This window comes from Condylura cristata, unplaced genomic scaffold, assembly GCF_000260355.1.
Source record: "Condylura cristata isolate star-nosed mole 26May11 unplaced genomic scaffold, ConCri1.0 scaffold00005, whole genome shotgun sequence".
NCBI lineage: Eukaryota > Metazoa > Chordata > Mammalia > Eulipotyphla > Talpidae > Condylura > Condylura cristata.
This window is the reverse complement of record NW_004567106.1, coordinates 48,823,483-48,841,136: the sequence shown is the minus strand read 5'-3', so window position 1 is coordinate 48,841,136 and position 17,654 is coordinate 48,823,483. Positions and strand designations below refer to the sequence as shown.

The window sequence follows — 17,654 nt, the reverse complement described above, 5'->3', positions numbered from 1 at the left end:
ATAGCAGGAGTATAATGGACCAGGCGAGAAAATAACAAAAATAATGAACAACCATATACCAGAGACATTCTGTGGGGGCGGAGTGGGGAATGGGATCAAAAATGGGGGGGGGAGGGAAGGAAAGGGAGGGAAATGCATGGGACTAGGGTGGTGGCACAGGGGTGATCTGGTGATGGGAAACCCGCAGGGATTACAATTGAGATGGAAAAAAAAAATGTGCAAAATGATGTAAAAATAAACTTTGTAATAAAAAAAAGACAAGTACATTTTTATTAACTCTTAAAATATTTCCATTTCATATCAAATATATTTTCACTCAAGCACTAGATCCTTGTTCTTAGGTAACATGGCCTACCAGAAAATTGTGTATTAAAAAGTACTGAAATGCCAACAATCGTCATAAATACTAAGAGATAATAGAAATAAAAAGTATTTTAAAATATCTTACTATGAAAGTTTCCCTCTATTGTTAACTGTTTTCTCAAGACTTAATTACTTAGGACATTGTCATGCATGAGTGAATATAGATCTGTATTTTAGTTAATATTCTTTATAATTTTGAACTTCTTATCTCATCTGATTTATTACTTTTTGCTTCACTGTAGGCTAATAAGTGTTTTTACTAGAAATAGAACTATCCAATTTGTTACTTTTTTGTAATTACTTTGGATTTGCATTTTAATATTATCTTCAATCTTCAGTTTCTTGATAAGATATTTATCATAAGGTGTAGTTTTAATTAAAACAAATAATTTAGTCTATTTACTTACCTTGGGGCAGGGAAACTCATTTTGTTGTGCTATGCTGCTAGGGAATAACTTACTTGAATTCCACTGTCGTTCCACTGTGTATTGAACTCCCTTCTTTAGGTAACCCATTTTAACAATGGGAAACTTGACCATCAGATACAAGGGGTGCGTGTATGTGTCTGTGTGGAAAGAGTTTTTAGGGAATTGACCTGGTGATTGTGAGAAGGTACAAGTTCGAAATTTAGAAGGCTGTATTACGTAATGCCTTATAGAGAGAACACGTGTATTAGATGAACTTCTTCCACCATGAGTTACAGTGTTATTGGATATGAATTCAATGTTAGTACATTATAATACATATAAAATTGGGTATTTTTAAATGACAGCATGCATAATTCTAAGTTATATGTGGAGCTATTGATGAAAAGGTTGGAAACAAAGATCTGATACTGTTATTTCCCTTAGGAGCTATATTTCAGTATTTGTGGTCACTTTATAAACTTTAAAGACCACAAACTGTAAGAATCAACTATATATACATATTATAAATTCTTTAGATTGTAAAGAAGATATCATATCAAAATCAGAATAGGTCCTTATATACTACAAAATGATTTAACACTACAAAATTTAATGTGCATACTTTACCACGTATACAGACTAAAGAAAAGTCACAGGTCTTAATTTGAGTTATCATTGAGATAAGAAGAGTAGCTAGGTTTGTGTTAATTTTTTTTTAAAAAACTAGCAAAGCATAAAAGGAGTTGTTTCTGCTGTATAAAGGGTAGTATACAAAAACTACAGGAGTCATTGTACTTAATGGTGAAATACTGGAATATTTCCCCTGTGGCTGGGCACAAAATGGGTACCAATTATGTGAAATATTCTATGACAAGTTATAGGCAAAGCCAGGAGACATTAAAAAAAAAATGATAAACAGGAGAAGAAATACATATGTAATTTTCTGTAGATTATGTAATATGTGCCCATACTAAAATACCCAAAATAATATATTGATAAGTGATTGAGCTGATAGAAACTTAGTAAGATACTAGATTCAAAATCAGTGTACAAAAATCATTTGCATTTCTGTAACCAACAATAAAAATTTGAATTTGAAACAAATAGCTGTTTTCCATAGGGAAAATAATACCATCCAAAAAAATATGATAGCAAGAAATATAAATACAAAGTAAAGATATTTGAAACCTTCTAAAAGGTTACATATTGTGTAAAGGTACTGTTATATAGTCACGTACATGAAATAGCTATAGAAACACAGTTGACTCAAAACTTAACATTAAATAAAAAAGTCACAAAAACAAATATGTAGTATTTAAACTGGGGCCTCCCTGGTGTAATATAGTATTACATATTGTTAAAGAGTCTCATTTATTCTAAACTGGTACTATTCGATAGTAAAGTCAGCACATTTAAGCTATGCACAGCCACTCCACCATGAGTTCAATCCCTGGCCAGGGAGCTAACCCTCATGGTGTAGCAGAACTCTCCTTTCTCTCCTGCTACTCCCCTCAGCAGTGTATTTCAGTAGAAGTGCCTGTTTTCCCCACTCTGTCTCTGGTGAACTCTCTCACTCTCCACACCTCTAGTCTACATCCCAGTTCATGTGTGCATAAATAAATTAAAAAATCTTTTAAAAATATAAACCAAACTATATTATTTAGGCATTCAGAAAAGAGTGGGGGTCTTATGGGGAGGCATTCAGACATTAGGTGGTAAGACAATGTAAGTAGTAAGGGAATGATTATTACTGAAATTAAGATAGTGGCCACTATTACAGAAAGAGGTGGGAGTGTTATGAGGAGACATCAGGGAGAATTATACTTTCAGGGTGCAGGCAATATTTTACTGACCTGGCTAGTAATTACTTGGATGTTCAATTTGTGATAAATATGTGTTTAATACAAATAAAACATTAAGGAAATGAACCAAATAATTTGAAATGTGCTAATTATATTACTGAGGATTGAGAAGTTATTAATCATGTACCCAGTATTGAGTCAAGCATTATAAGTCTATTATCTTCACTGAGTCCTAGAAACAACTCTTACCATTCTGATCCCCATATTATACATAAAAGGTCAAAATCAAGTTGCGATCTTAATCTCTTTGATTTCAGAATTTTTCATAAAATAGCCTTTCACAGTAGCCTCAAGTAAGGATTAGTATAACCTAACAGGGAATATAGTATTACATTTATTCTAACTGGTAATGTTTGATATTCAAATTTGTATTAATGCCGCAGCAAAATGTCATTTATAAACAAGGCATTTCTAGGGCACTTTGGTATTGGATATTTTGCTCTGGTTTTGTAACTTCACACTATGCCACAGAAATTCGTTGACTTTCCCTCTCGGAACCAGTACATCGTAATGTTTTGTTGTTGTTGTTGTTGTTGTTGTTTTAAGATTTATTTATTTATGCATACAGGCCAGAGGTGTAGGGGCGGTGGGAGGACTCACCAGAGACAGAATTGGAAGTAGAACAGGTTGACTGACAAAGAACACTGCTAAGGGGAGCAGCAGACGGATCATGCTGCGCCATGTGGTGACCTCCGGGGCTGGGATCGAACTCATGCTGAAGTGGCTTTAGCTTCTTAACGCTGTCCCACCAGGGAGGGCCATATTGTGGTGTTTTAAATATCACTAACCCTATCTCAGCTTTGCAGATGATTATTTATTATAAGCACCACCCAAACTACATAATAATCTGCTTCCAGACTGACTGTAGTATAGTAAACTACTTCTTGGGCCCCTAGGATCAACTTTTACTGGGAGAGGATGGGATTATTCCTTGCAGGAACAGACATTCATCTGGAGATCATAGAATTATCAAGTTGGTGAAATGCTATTTCCTCAAGTTCCTCTTTAGATGAGTTCTTACAATGTTACTGATTTATCCTTTTTTTTCCATTGGTTCATATTTTTGTGATACTATATTATGCCATTATTCCATGTATTTATCAGACAGTTCCTATGTAGGTTTTTTTGTAATCACATGGTGATTATAATCATTTCTGCATAATGTTAGAACATCAAGTTTTTAGCTAAAAATGGAGCAGCTGCTTACTGTTTTCCTTTTCTTAAGAAAGCAAAAACAACTTTAGATTAAATTATTTTGTCTTTTACAGAGCCTTTCCAGGAATTTAACCTATTGACTGTAATAATACCCCACCTTGAGGTAATAAGGAATAAGGGAAGACTGACAGACTCTCTTTTTAGACTTTAAGGAACCAGGTTTCTTTTTTTACCCAATTATATACCACTGTATATTCTTTCTTTTATTTCCCAGGATGTACTCATAAATTTTCTGAAGCAAAGTGTCAACACTAAAAATATGGCATATGTCTAAAGTTGACTGATATGCAAAAGATTTGTCTTACCTTCCTGTCTTATTTCCTTATTCCTAAACTCTTGAAACCAACAAAATCCAGTTTTTCTTCATCCTTACTTAGATTCATGTTCTTTGATTTGATTAACTGTAAAGTTTTTTATTTTTGTCTATCTTCTATTTTTGGACTTGATGAAGGCTCTTACAGTAATACTTTTAATACCTTGAAAAATACTATTCAACTTATACTCTTTTATTTTGTTCTGTAAAATCATTGATATTAATTAGTTAAGTCCAAGGACATTGTTATATTGACTACTGAGAATTGATTTAAGAATGTGTTTTTTAATCTACAGAGACAGTTTTCAAAGTGTGGTCTGAGTATATATAAGACCCTTTAGATTCTCTGTGAGGGGAAATCTACTGTAATAATAATACTAGGATGTCCTTTGCCTTTCTACCCTCATTCTGTCATGAGTGTAGACCTTAAAGGGACTACACTGCTTGTGATACTTGAATGTAAAAGTAGATATAAGAATCTCTCTTCTTTTAAGCCATACATTAAAGATACTTGAAAAAGTGTAAAATAGTGCCTTACTTTTTAATCTAAGTTTTTGTTTACATATTATAATTTATGTTAATATACAATTAGTGTAAACTGTCAATTTTAATTTCATATATTGTTTTCTTGATGGATATAAACCACATAAACTAAAGCTCTATAGGCCCTCAGTAATTTTTTATCTTTTTTAAGATTGATTTTTATTTATGCATACAAGAACTGTGGTACAGGCCAGAAACAGAATGGGGAGCAGAACGGGTATATCTACTGTAATACACTGCTGAGGGAAGCAGCAGGCGAGACAGGAGAGGTCTGCTGTGCCATATGTGTGTTAGTTCCCCGGCTGGAGAGCGAACTCATGTAGCAGTGGCTGGTGAGAGCTTGATAGCATTGAGACTTTAGCTTATGCACTACCAGCAATTTTTAGATGCATAAAGGGATCCTAAGAGTAAAAGGTTAGAGGGCAAAGTTAGAGAACCTGTAATCTTTGTGACCATTTTTTGTTCTCAAATGTTTGAATTTTTTCTTATACTTTTTGTTTTCAGTTTGCCATGTGTAAAATAAAATAATCTGTTTGTAGGTTGCTACAAACCTCAGGAAAGATCAGATTACTTGATGTTGGCAGCTGCTTTAACCCATTTCTCAAGTTTGAAGAATTTTTAACTGTTGGGATAGACATTGTACCTGCTGTTGAGGTATGCATAGTTCTGTTTTGTTTTGAGACTTTCCTGTTTTTACAAAGTAAAATTTTTACAAAGTAAAAAATTGTCTTTACATTTCTATAATAGGAAATATATGTCTTTGTACAAGTTAGAGATTATTTCTATTCAAAAGCAAATTTATATTTCATGAAAATGTTTAAGAATTTATTATCCATTACTAATACTGTATTTGTCTTTATTTTATTCTCTGTTTATCACCTGTTTTATAATAAAAGTCTTTAGTAATTTGCAAAGATTTTGAGATAGCTTTAATGTTTGGCTCATTTTTTTAATGTATCTCTTTTTAAAGTTAGTACTATGATGTAGAGTCATTATGGAATATCAAAAAGATCAAGACTTTGGAGTCAGCAAAATTTGATGAAATCCCAGTTATTTGTACTAAGTAGATGAGACTTAGCTTTACATAGACTGTTTATTTTAAAAATTAGATCATTTTCTCAATAACCACCACATATTATTTGCTGTTTTACTTTTGATATAAGTACAGTACTTTTGATATAAGTACACATACACACACACAAACACACAAATGTATACATTGGGTTAGAGTGTAAACTTCATGGGCTTTAGAGAGTCCCCCTCCCGTCCTCACTGTTATATTCCAAGCACCTCAAAAAATGCCTAGTATATATTGCGTGTTGAACCAAAAAAATAAAATGGAATCTAATCTTCAACCAACTGGGCTCTATATGGAGTTAGTGATTTCATAAGCTCATTGTATTGTTTACTTGATACCATTTAAAGCTAACTGATGCACTGAAAAGTTCCTGTATTAATATTCAACTTTAATAAGAATCTTTGCTATGTACCATTTTGATGACTTTATTTGATGTATATGAGAAACACTGAGGAACAAAAACATGCTAAAACTACTATTATCTCTACTGCTATAGATGGAGACAAATATTTGCTTTATGGTAAAATACCTTCTCTTATCAACTACAGAGAATTCCTGAGTCATCAGGAGCTGGTTGTAGAATACAGATTACTTCATGCATGCATTCTCTCTCCTTTCCTGAAGACATACATTAGAGATGTCCTTCAAGGACATGATGACCATTTCATCTAAACTTCAGGTTTAAATACTAAGTTTTAGCTTTATTTATAGATAAGACTGTGAATTTTAAGCTCTAAGGCCATTAGAGAAAGCAAAGAACTGTACGTAAGTTCATTAATAAAGTCAGACTTTCACAGTCTTAGAACCTTATAACTAATTTTAAACCAAAAGGGGTATTTTAAACCAACCAGGTAGAATAATAGGAACCAATTGATCCTCTTTTCCTTTCTCTGAAGAGACAAAAGTTGTACAAAATATACAAAATAATGTATAAAACACTGGGCATCAGATAATGAAGGAGATTGAAAACAAAACGAAGAGTCCTTCAGTTGTATTAACAGATTGCCTTCAGAGAGTTTCAGACATGACACAGAAAAGAGAGGTCTCAGCTTATTCCAGTTGTGGAGCCAGAGCTAAGAGTCCTAGAAGATGGAGGACATCTAGTTTGTAGGGCAGAGTATTGAAGATGAGAGCTGCACAAAAGGAAATGCTATAGGACTACAAGGAGTCCTCCTTAAGTACTTACCTGAGTACTAATGAATAAGGATAAATGCGTGAGAAAACTACATGAGGCTTAAGAAAAATACCACCTGAACAACTAGAAGTTACCTTGTGTAGCACTCACACAGACTGGAAATATGTTCCCACCAGCCATACTGGATTGCATAGAATACACCCAAAATATTTGCTTGTGTTATAAATGGGAATAACTAGCCATAGACTGAAAACTGCTTTGGTTTCATCTAGCAAATCAAAAAGCAGAACCTAAAAAGATCGAATTGTCTCCAGGTAATTTAATTAAATCCCAGAGCATAGCTCAGGAATATTAACAGTAAAGCACAGCTATCCCAATTCCTAACAAGGTAAAATCCACTATGTCTGACATCCAGCAAATAAACCAGCCATGTAAAACCAAGAAAATGGGACTCTCGCAGTAAGGAAATAAATCAGCTAATAGAGACCAACCCAGAACTGACATAGATTTTGAAATTAGACAATAAGTATATTAAAATAGGAACATTATGACTACATTCCATATATATATATATGTAAAGCTCAGTATTGTAAAGATAGCTATAGTAGGGAACAGTAGATGGGATTGAATGAAGGCAAAGCAAAGATTTTTTTAGATACACAAAAACTGAAAATTCAAAATCTGCATACTGCTTGATCACCTTAGAGTTCTGTCATATAGAACTGTGAGACAATACCTTTCAGTTGTTCAAGCCATCCAGTGGCTTATGTTATATCTAGTAAACCAACATAGGAGATAAAATGGAATCAAAGAAATTCAATTAATCTAAAAGATTGCAGAAGATGTAGGAAACAGTGAACAGATAGATGAAATGAAAATTAGATGGCAAGATTATACCTATAATACATATATATTAAGTGTGTCAATAATGACACTAAATAGATATGATAGGCCAATTAAAATAATTGAAATTAGATTTAAAAAAGGAGATTCAAATATATGCTACCTGTAAGAAATGCACTTAATTTTTTTTTAAGATTTATTTATGCATACAGAGCTGGTGTACAGGCCAGAGGTGCAAAGGCAGTGAGAGGATTCACCAGAGACAGAGTTGGGGACAGAACAGGCAGATTGACAAAGTACACTGTGAGGGGAGCAGTGGGCAAGAGAGGATAGTTCTGCCGCGCCATATGGATCACCTCCAGGGCGCAGGGCGGGACCCGAACTCATGCTGAAGTGGCCTTAGGTTCTTAGTGCTGTGCTTTAATCCGCTGTGCCACCAGGGAGGGCCCGAAATGCACTCAAATTTTAAACATGAAGATCCAAATTAAAAGCAAGAGGCTAGACAAAAGAAAACTGATATCACTATTATAGTCAAACATATTTCAGAGTAAAGAATATTCAGAGGGATAAAGATGGTCATTTTATAATGATAAAAGAGTCATTTCATCAGGAATACATACCAATTCCAATCATTTATGCATCTAATAACAAGCTAGGGGCCTCCCTGGTGGGACAGTGGGTTAAAGCGCAACACTGCTAGCTGCAGCTGCTTTGGTGTGAGTTTGACCCCAGCCCCAGAGGTGATCCACATGGTGCAGCAGACCTTTCCTGGCTGCTCCCCTCAGCAATGTACTTTTTCTGTCCGCCTATTCTGCTCCCTGCTCTTGTCTTTGATAAATCCGCTCACTACCCCTGCACCTCTGGCCTGTATCCCATTTCTGTATGAATAAATAAATAAATCTTAAAAAAAAAAATACTTGAACCAAAAACTAATAAAATAGCTAGGGGAAACATTTATAAAATTATAGATGGAAATTTCAGTACCTTTCTCAATAATTAGTAGAGCAATTAAAACATCAAAGAAAACCTCAATTTAGGAAATTAGGCCATATTTTGAGATGAAGATAAAAAACATGAGATACAAAATGTATAGGATGTCATCAAAATAGTAGAAGAAAGTTATATTTTCTTCTTTATTAGAAAATAGGAATGTCCCAAAGCAATGACATCAGGTTTTTAACCGGGGGGAAAAAAAATAACAGATAAAAAAAAATAAAGACCAAAGTAGAAATCAATGAAATAGAAATTTTAGGGAAAAATGATAAAAAACTAAAGCTACATTAGTACCCTTCATGAATATAGGTGCAAATGTTTTACACAGAACTTTAGCTTTTTAGGTCCAAAAGCATTTTCAAAAGAATAATTCAATTAAGGCCAAATTTGGTTTATACTTAAGTGTGCAAGATTAATTTAATGTTCTGAAAACATCTATTCACAGTAATACACAAAAGAAAGATTATCTTGATAGGCACAGGAAAAGCTTTTGACAAAAATACAAATATCTTTTTCCTAATTAAAAACTCTTAAAAAGGAAAAAAAAACTCAGAAAGAACTGAAGAAAATTTCCTTAGCTTCTTAAATGGTATCTGAAAAAACTACAGTTAACCCTCTTAAGAGTGGAAGAAAATGTCACTCCCTCAGAACTAGAACAAAATAAGGTTATCTACTCTTTTTTAAAAATTTATTTATGCATACAGAACTGGGGTACAGGCCTAGATGCAGAGGCGGTAAAAGGATTTACCAGAGAGAGTGGGATGCAGAGTAAGCACATCAAGGAAGTACACTGCTGAGGGGAGGAGCCAGTGGTGAGACAATAGAAGTCGGCTGCACCATGTGAATCACCTCCAGGGCCATGGATTGAATTTGCACTGAAGCAGCTGGGGTCAGCTTGCAGTACTGCATCCTAACCTGTTGCACCACCAGGAGGGCCAGGTTATTTAACCTTAATACTACTACTTAGCATTTTCCAGCGGTTCTAGTCTGTTCAATAAAGGAACAAGAGAAATAACAAGCATCCATCTTGGAAGGAAGAAAAATAAAGCTATTTTTACTGCAGGTGATACAGAATATCTATTAGGTTATCTGTAGAGAACCTCCTAGAATGAATTAGTGAGTTTAGCAAGGTTGCTAAAATACAAGCCTAAATTACAATAATCAATTTATATGAAAATCAAAAAGTACCATTTATAATTATATCAAAAGTATATATTATTTAATCTATTGGATATATTCCCTTGAATATATTTCATATAAATACGACAAAAGTTATGAAGGACACTGAAAACTACACTTTATTCAGAGAAATGGAACCTAAATAAGTGAAGAGATACATTGTGGTTATTGTTGGAAAGACTAAATATTATTAACTCTCACTTACCTATTCCCAATTGTAGATCCAGCATAAGTCTTGATAAAATCCTACCAGACATTTTTTTTTTTAAAGATTTACTTATTTATTCATACAGAACTGGGGCACAGGCCAGAGATGTGGAAGGTGAGGATTCACCAGGAGCAGAGCTGGGAGCAGAACAGGCAGAGCGACGAAGTACACTGCTGAGGGGAGCAGCGGGCGGGTCAGTCAGGAGAGGTCTGCCACGCCATGTGGTCACCTCCGGGGCAGGCGGGAATCAAACTCATGTGGAAGTGGCTTCAGATTCTCAGTGCTGTGCTTTAACCATCTGCGCCACCAGGGAGGGCCCGTACCAGACATTTTTATACAAATTGAAAGACTTTACTCTAAAATTTTTTTTGGAAATTCAAGGGACTTAACAATAGTTAAACAACTCTTTAAAAAAGATAATGTTCAGAGAGTAACACTGGCTTGTTTTCAAATTTTATTGTAAAGTTACACTACTTAACAGACTATGGTACTGGTATCAAGGTTATACCAGTAAAATATAACAGAAGATCCACAGATAGGGCCAAATGTATGAGTATTCTGATTCATCTTTATTTCATTGTATTTCTTGTTTAAAATTGTTTTCATATTAACTTGTATGTTAACTTCTATTTGTGTTAGCCTGTATTCCAAATTACTATTCTGAATGAATGTAGACATGACTAAGTTGATAAATAAATCATTCCTATAAACTCATACCCAAATGAAATTTCAAATGAACACTATTTTATATACACTACAGCTATGTACTGAGTTGTTATGTAGAAATAGAATTTTAAATGATTAATTGAAGTTCTCTGAACTTAATTACACTGAAATTTTGTGGATAAAAGTTTTGGTTGAGTAAATCTGTGTAAATAGAATAATTTAGAATAGAAATGTACATTATTAAAGCTTGGAATGGTGAAATAGTTAAGATTTTACACCAGACTATTTTTACACATAAACCACAAAGTAGTCTTGAGCATAATCATGAATTCTTAACATGATTTTTTTTTTCCCATCCCGCAGAGTGTTTATAAATGTGACTTCCTGAACTTACAGCTTCAGCAACCACTCCAGCTTGCACAGGATGCTATAGATGCCTTTTTGAAGCAACTGAAAAACCCCATTGATTCTCTTCCTGGAGAACTTTTTCATGTGGTTGTTTTCTCTCTCCTCCTTTCCTATTTTCCATCACCTTACCAGCGATGGATATGCTGCAAGAAAGCTCATGAACTGTTAGTATTAAATGGTTTATTGCTTATCATCACACCTGATTCCTCCCATCAAAACCGTCACGCTATGATGATGAAAAGCTGGAAGATTGCTATAGAATCCCTGGGCTTTAAACGTTTCAAGTATTCAAAATTTTCACATATGCATCTGATGGCATTTAGAAAAATCTCCCTAAAAACCACAAGTGACTTGGTTAGTAGGAACTACCCAGGGATGTTATATATTCCTCAAGATTTCAACAGTATAGAAGATGAGGAATACTCTAACCCTTCCTGCTATGTTCGATCAGATATAGAAGATGAACAACTAGCTTATGGTTTCACAGAGCTCCCTGATGCTCCATATGACTCAGATTCTGGAGAAAGTCAAGCCAGCTCTATTCCTTTCTATGAGCTAGAAGATCCCATATTACTTTTAAGTTAATGTAAAAGCAAAAGGTCCTTTCAGTCCAGACTCCCAAACTAACTGCTTACACTAATCATAAATACTAACATGAACTCAGTACTTAACCTGGTTTGCATAGAAGAAATGCAAGGGTTTACAGAGTTTGCTATTTTTTTCTACTTCCGGATTTTAAAATTTATTCTTATACGGAAAGCTTAAAGTTTCATGCAGAGTGACTCCAGTCATAGCAGAAACCACTGTTACTGTAGCATTTAGCACTAAGATATCATAGAAAGGTACCTTTTACTCTTTAGTGCTATTGTGAAAACGAAGCATAATTTGCTATGTAGTTTCTTTTTTTTTTAATCTTTCAATGTTGAGTTTAAACCATTGCAATGAGAAACTTAAAGATATGTAGAAAGCTGTAGATTGCACTTTGATGACTCACAAGTTAAATGTGACACAGGTAGATTGGCTTAGCTGTTTTTGTGACGCACTTAATTCTTTTTTTCTAACTAAATTGTTATCTGTTACAGAAAGTCATTTTCTGTTCAGTTTTGTCTGATGAATCCAGTATTTCTTGAACATTTTTGGAATGGATAATTCTTTTACCTTCTTCCTTGCTCATTTGGCAGCATCAGACATTGGGGCAGAGATTTCCCCAGAAGTATATATTTTAACTTCATCAGTACAGTACAATAAACACCATTGCCAAAGTAAAATTTTCATGTATTTCTTGTTGATTTGGGCCTTGGTGTTTAGTATATTTAACTGTGAGATTTCACTTTTACCTTTTTTTAAATTTAGGTTTCATTTACAAAATTTTCTATTTAAGTGAGGAATGATGTAATATTCGAACTAACCTAAAACACCTTTGTGAAGGGTTTGCACTTGTAAGAGACCAACTTTGAATAGGGTTCTCACCTTTCTCTTAAGGAGGTGCTGCACTACAAGTCTGGAATTATATTAAAATTTTAAAATTAACCTGCTGGTAATTTCATAAAATGGTTTTGAAGTTTGGTGTTCTAATTTCTGCTTAAATCCTACCAAAATTTTTTTTCCTTTGAATATATAAACTATTAGTTGGCCGTGGGAATTTTCCCTTTCCACATTGATAAATGCCTTTCTGTGTTTCTGAATCAGAAGCAAATGATTAAGAGAAATATTTGTCCAAACAAGACAAGATTAGTTTAAATAGCTAAGAACATTTAGTCCACATTGTCTTGTCAGCCAGCAATTGTCATGTAAACTATCATTTTTAAGAGTGCCACTGTGTGGATTTTTTTTTCAAGTGGTTATTACATTAAAATTACCTCATACTGAGGTTTTTGCACTGAAATATCACAGTTTCAGATTTCATGGTTAATGTTTTGTGCGTGTGTATGTGTGTTTTTAAAGGAAACTTGCATTTTCAATAGCTGATCTAAATTTCATAAACTGCACTTCTTTATTCTGATGTTTTTGTGCTTATTGTGAATTGTTGTAGTTAACTTTGACTGTCAAACTTCATTAGAAATGCAAAATTTACCCATTGAGATATAAATTGTTGTGTGTACCCAATATCTCAAATTAAATTTCATGTTCTAAATTAATGGAAGTAACAAGATTATAGTTAATGTCAGTTGACTGAATGCAATAAATATGCCAGAAGTAACTTGAATTTTTTCATTTACTTTCAATAGCATAAGATCTCTTAATAATTATAATTGACTTTTTTTCCAAATAAGCACTACAGGTCATGTCTTGTAACTATGCCAAAAGAGGAAAGAAAACACACTGTTGAAGATAACACAAACTTGTTTTGGTAATCCCTTGTAATACACTATACCATTGTGTTTGTTTTTTACTATTATTAAATGCTATTTTAAGGGCAAAGAAAATAATACATCAAACAAAAGTGCTTTGAAAGTAAATGAAAACAGTGCATTTTAGAGGCTGGTGTAAGAATGACCTGGGAGTCAACCTTTGTGTTACAGCTAAAATGTTGGTGCTATAAATTCTTCTGATTGTTTACAGATGTCGATTCTGCATATGCCCCAAAGTGTGCATGATGTATTTTAAGTAGTACTTTAAAAAAAGTCTCTTTATAAAACCTACACCCACTTAGTATAAATTTGTTTCGATTTAAAAGTATCATTTGTTACTGTAAATTCAGTTCATCCAAATTAGGTTGGCACAGGATTTAAACTAATACATGTTCCACCAAAGCCAATTCAATGTATGTGTTAAAATATAAGCAGTCATATGGCTTGATGCCAGATTGTATATGTTATGACAATAGAAGTTAATAGAGTCTTCTAATACTGTATGGGTACTCTTGAAAATGATTTTATTTGAATATAAAGAAGTTAAGAGGCCTCCAACCACTTCACAATAGGATCCTCCAAGATAATTTTGTGTTTCAAAAGCAAATGATCATTTGGTTGGATTCTTCAGGATCATGACTAGATCAGGTGGTTTATATCATAGTTGCCAAGTGATGGGAGGTGGCATACCTGAAAAATGTATGTTTGTGTTTGTTGTATTTTTTCACATTTTGTGAACAAAGCACATTTATTAAAAATTTTAAATTTTCTAATATTCATTGTCTATTATAAACTGAAAGTCTTGTGGTCTCTGATATATCTCATTAAATGATTTCAAAATTGGGAAAGAAGTTAGTACTTGAAGACTTTTAGAATTTTCCTGTTAGCTTCATCTAGTCAAATTTTTTAATTATAAATTCAATCACTGAGATTCAGAGGTGTTCAAGTAAATTCCCTACTATCGTGCCTTTTATTGAAGCACAAGGACAACAGTCAATATAAATTCCATTTTATTGTATGTCAAACATTCCATAATCTACTTTTTTTGAAAGTTACTTACATCAGAGATGATAATTTTAGGTAAGTATATCAGTTACTTAGGGTAGCAGATGTCTTTCTCATGATGGGAAGAGCTCTTTATTCATCAAACAAATATTTGACTTCTACCATGTGCATTATGTTGAGAAAGAGTAGGGTTTGGGGTAGTCTCAGCTTTCATGGAGCTTATGATTTTACATGGAATTAATATTTGTATCTAGGAACAACTGCCCGCTGATCCTGTACCTCTTTCCTTGCTTTTACCTACTGTAATTTGACCCCAGAAATGAAATAGGAGGCAAAAAAGTTTTAAACACATTGTTTGGAAATTAGAAACATGTTGTAGATAAAGCGATGTATTGTTCATCTCTAGCAAAGAGCATGTGCAAAACAAATTACCTGATTGTGAAACAGGAAAAGAATTCTATGAGCCCTCTGATGCGATGGTATTCCTCTTTAAAGAGTCTACACGCTAAGCAGAACATAGATTTAAATTGTGGTTTCTTCTTGATGTTATAAATAGTGAGATGATAGGGAAGGTGGAAAATAAATTCTAGTAGTCCAAAAATAATAATACAAATGCTTATTTAAGGAATGTTTGTAATTTTATTCTTTAAAAAACTTAATTCCAATAACCTCCATGATAGTCTGCAATTAAAATAATTTATTTCCAGCCCCCCACCAAATATGAGTAGTAACCTATCTTACAGAGTATAGAAGTAGGATACATTATTTAATAATTCAAGTACATATAATGTTTAGAAAACCCAACACTTTTTTTTCTAACCCTGTTTTGTCTTAATAAAAAATTCAAACCTCAACTAGAAAGTACTTTACTTGCAATTTTCTTTACTTGCAATTTTCAAGTAAAGATCTTGTTATGTGTGGCACTATGGAATGGTAATTTAGCATAAGCTTTAATATAGATGTTGACATAAGCACTATTTAAATTCTTTTGAATTTTTTTTTTTAAAGATTTATTTATTTATTCATACAGAACTGGGGTACAGGCCAGAGATGCGGAGGGTGAGAGGATTCACCAGAAACAGAGCAGGGAGCAGAACAGGCAGATCGACGAAGTACACTGCTGAGGGGAGCAGCGGGCGGGTCAGGAGAGGTCTGCCACGCCATGTGGTCACCTCCGGGGCAAGCGGGAATCGAACTCATGCAGAAGCGGCTTTTAGATTCTCAGTGCTGTGCTTTAACCCGCTGCGCCACCAGGGAGGGCCCCTTGAATTTTATTTTTAATCTGACACCTTGGCTCATTAGAAGACATTCTACTTTTTGTACTAATATAAAGCATTTGTTAATATCACTGCTTGGTAACTATTTTACATCATAGATTTTAACAATTTCTAAGATTAAGTACATCTGCACTATAAAATATAATAATGCCATAAAGGTACCTATATCTGTGTTTTTTAAGTTAAAGGAAAATACATGGAATTATATATCTCATAGACACTCACTATAGAATTGTTTCTTGATTATTTTTTATTCAGAAGACTGTAAAACAGGGGACCCCTGATGGCCTAGGGGTTAAGTCTCAGCATTATCACCACTGTGTCCTGAGTTTGATACCAGGACCAGTTGCTGAGCCACATGGTTCAGTAGACCTCTCCAACCCACTACTCCCCTCAGCAGTGTATTACAGTCAATCTACTTGTTCTCCCCACTCCTGTCTGATGAGTCATTTCACCCCATGCACCTCTGACTTAACAGTCCAGCGCTTCTACTAGGATTGATGCAAGTCATATCTAGAAGAATATGATTTGTAGTAACAATTATATATATGGTTATTATAGAATCCACACTAGGTCATTTACATTTTCATCATTCCTAGACCTACAAATCTCCCTTACACTTAGGTTTAAGTCTATTTCTTTCAACATACATGGCTATGACCAGTATTTCTGTTTTTCCAAGTGCCTGGACTATCATAACACCTCTGCTTGGATGAGTTTGCAGTTTGAGTGGAAAAGATAAAGTTCACTTTATTACCACAGGCCTTTTTACTAGGAATCTAAGAGAAAATGTGTTCCAGTCAGTTTTTCAATGAATACAGAAGATGGGTGATTTCTGGGGAAAGGAGGTTAAGTGGGCCAGATTTTTGGATCCTATCTGCAACTGAGAAGATGATTAAACAGAACCTGAAACAAGGGCCAGTGGCGTTAGAAGGAGCTTTATGTTTTCCAGTTACACTGAAGCATTTGTACAGATTTAAATACCAAAGTGCAGGTTACTATGACAGTAAGGACCTGGAAATTTGAAAGATAACATTTTCAATTTTAATAGAGAGGAAAGTTGATGGTCTGGAGCTTGTGTAACCAACCCATTAGAGTGAGGAACTACAGAACAAAAGGATGTTATAAAACCTATCTCTTCAGTTGCTTGTAGCTGGGCACATGCTAACACTGCTCAGGTCAGTATTATAAAATTTTAAACAAGTCTGTTATAATGAAAACTCCCAAAAATGTCTTTTGTATAAAGAAGCAGCATCATTTTAACATAATTGGTATAGAGACAGTATTACAAACACAGGTGCATCGTGATACTTCTGTAGATTAAGTTCACTTCCCTAAGAATATGAAAACGGATACTCATAAGTAGAAACACAGATACTGTCACAGTAAAGACTTAGTCATTAGTTAGAAATACATTTGGAGTTGTTTTGAACTCATTCTACTGGTAGTTCAGCTCTGGGCCCTGCCCTATTCAATGGCCTTTTGCTTAGGAAGGGGGTGGATGATTTCAGAATTTGACTGGGATTCTACTTGCAATTCTCTCTCATATTCTTTTTCTCCCTTTTGAACTTGCCTACTACAAATCTTTGAGCACACCCCATATGCTTTCCTTCCCTTTAGCATTGATAATTTTTTTTTCCTTTTAGCAGTGTACCTGGGCATACCATGATTTCTCCCAGAATGATTTTTTGACTCTGACAGGGCTTGAACCTTCTGGCAGACAATATAAGGTGTATCAGTTAAAATAACAAACCAGAAGTGGCTCAAACAATAATGACACATTATCTCTGAAGTAACTGAGAGTTAGT

At 34.1% G+C, this 17,654-nt stretch overlaps 1 protein-coding gene across 1 annotated transcript in view; it reads left to right on the top strand.

Moving 5' to 3' along the window:
- Positions 1-14,336, top strand: part of LOC101621931 (chromosome unknown open reading frame, human C7orf60) — a 43,900-nt gene extending 29,564 nt beyond the window's left edge. Inside the window, exons 4-5 of the mRNA XM_004676953.1 lie at positions 5,243-5,357; positions 11,169-14,336. Coding sequence (XP_004677010.1) covers positions 5,243-5,357; positions 11,169-11,798 — 745 coding nt within the window. The 3' untranslated portion in view covers positions 11,799-14,336. The remainder of the gene's footprint in view (positions 1-5,242; positions 5,358-11,168) is intronic.
- Positions 14,337-17,654: the final 3,318 nt, after the last annotated feature.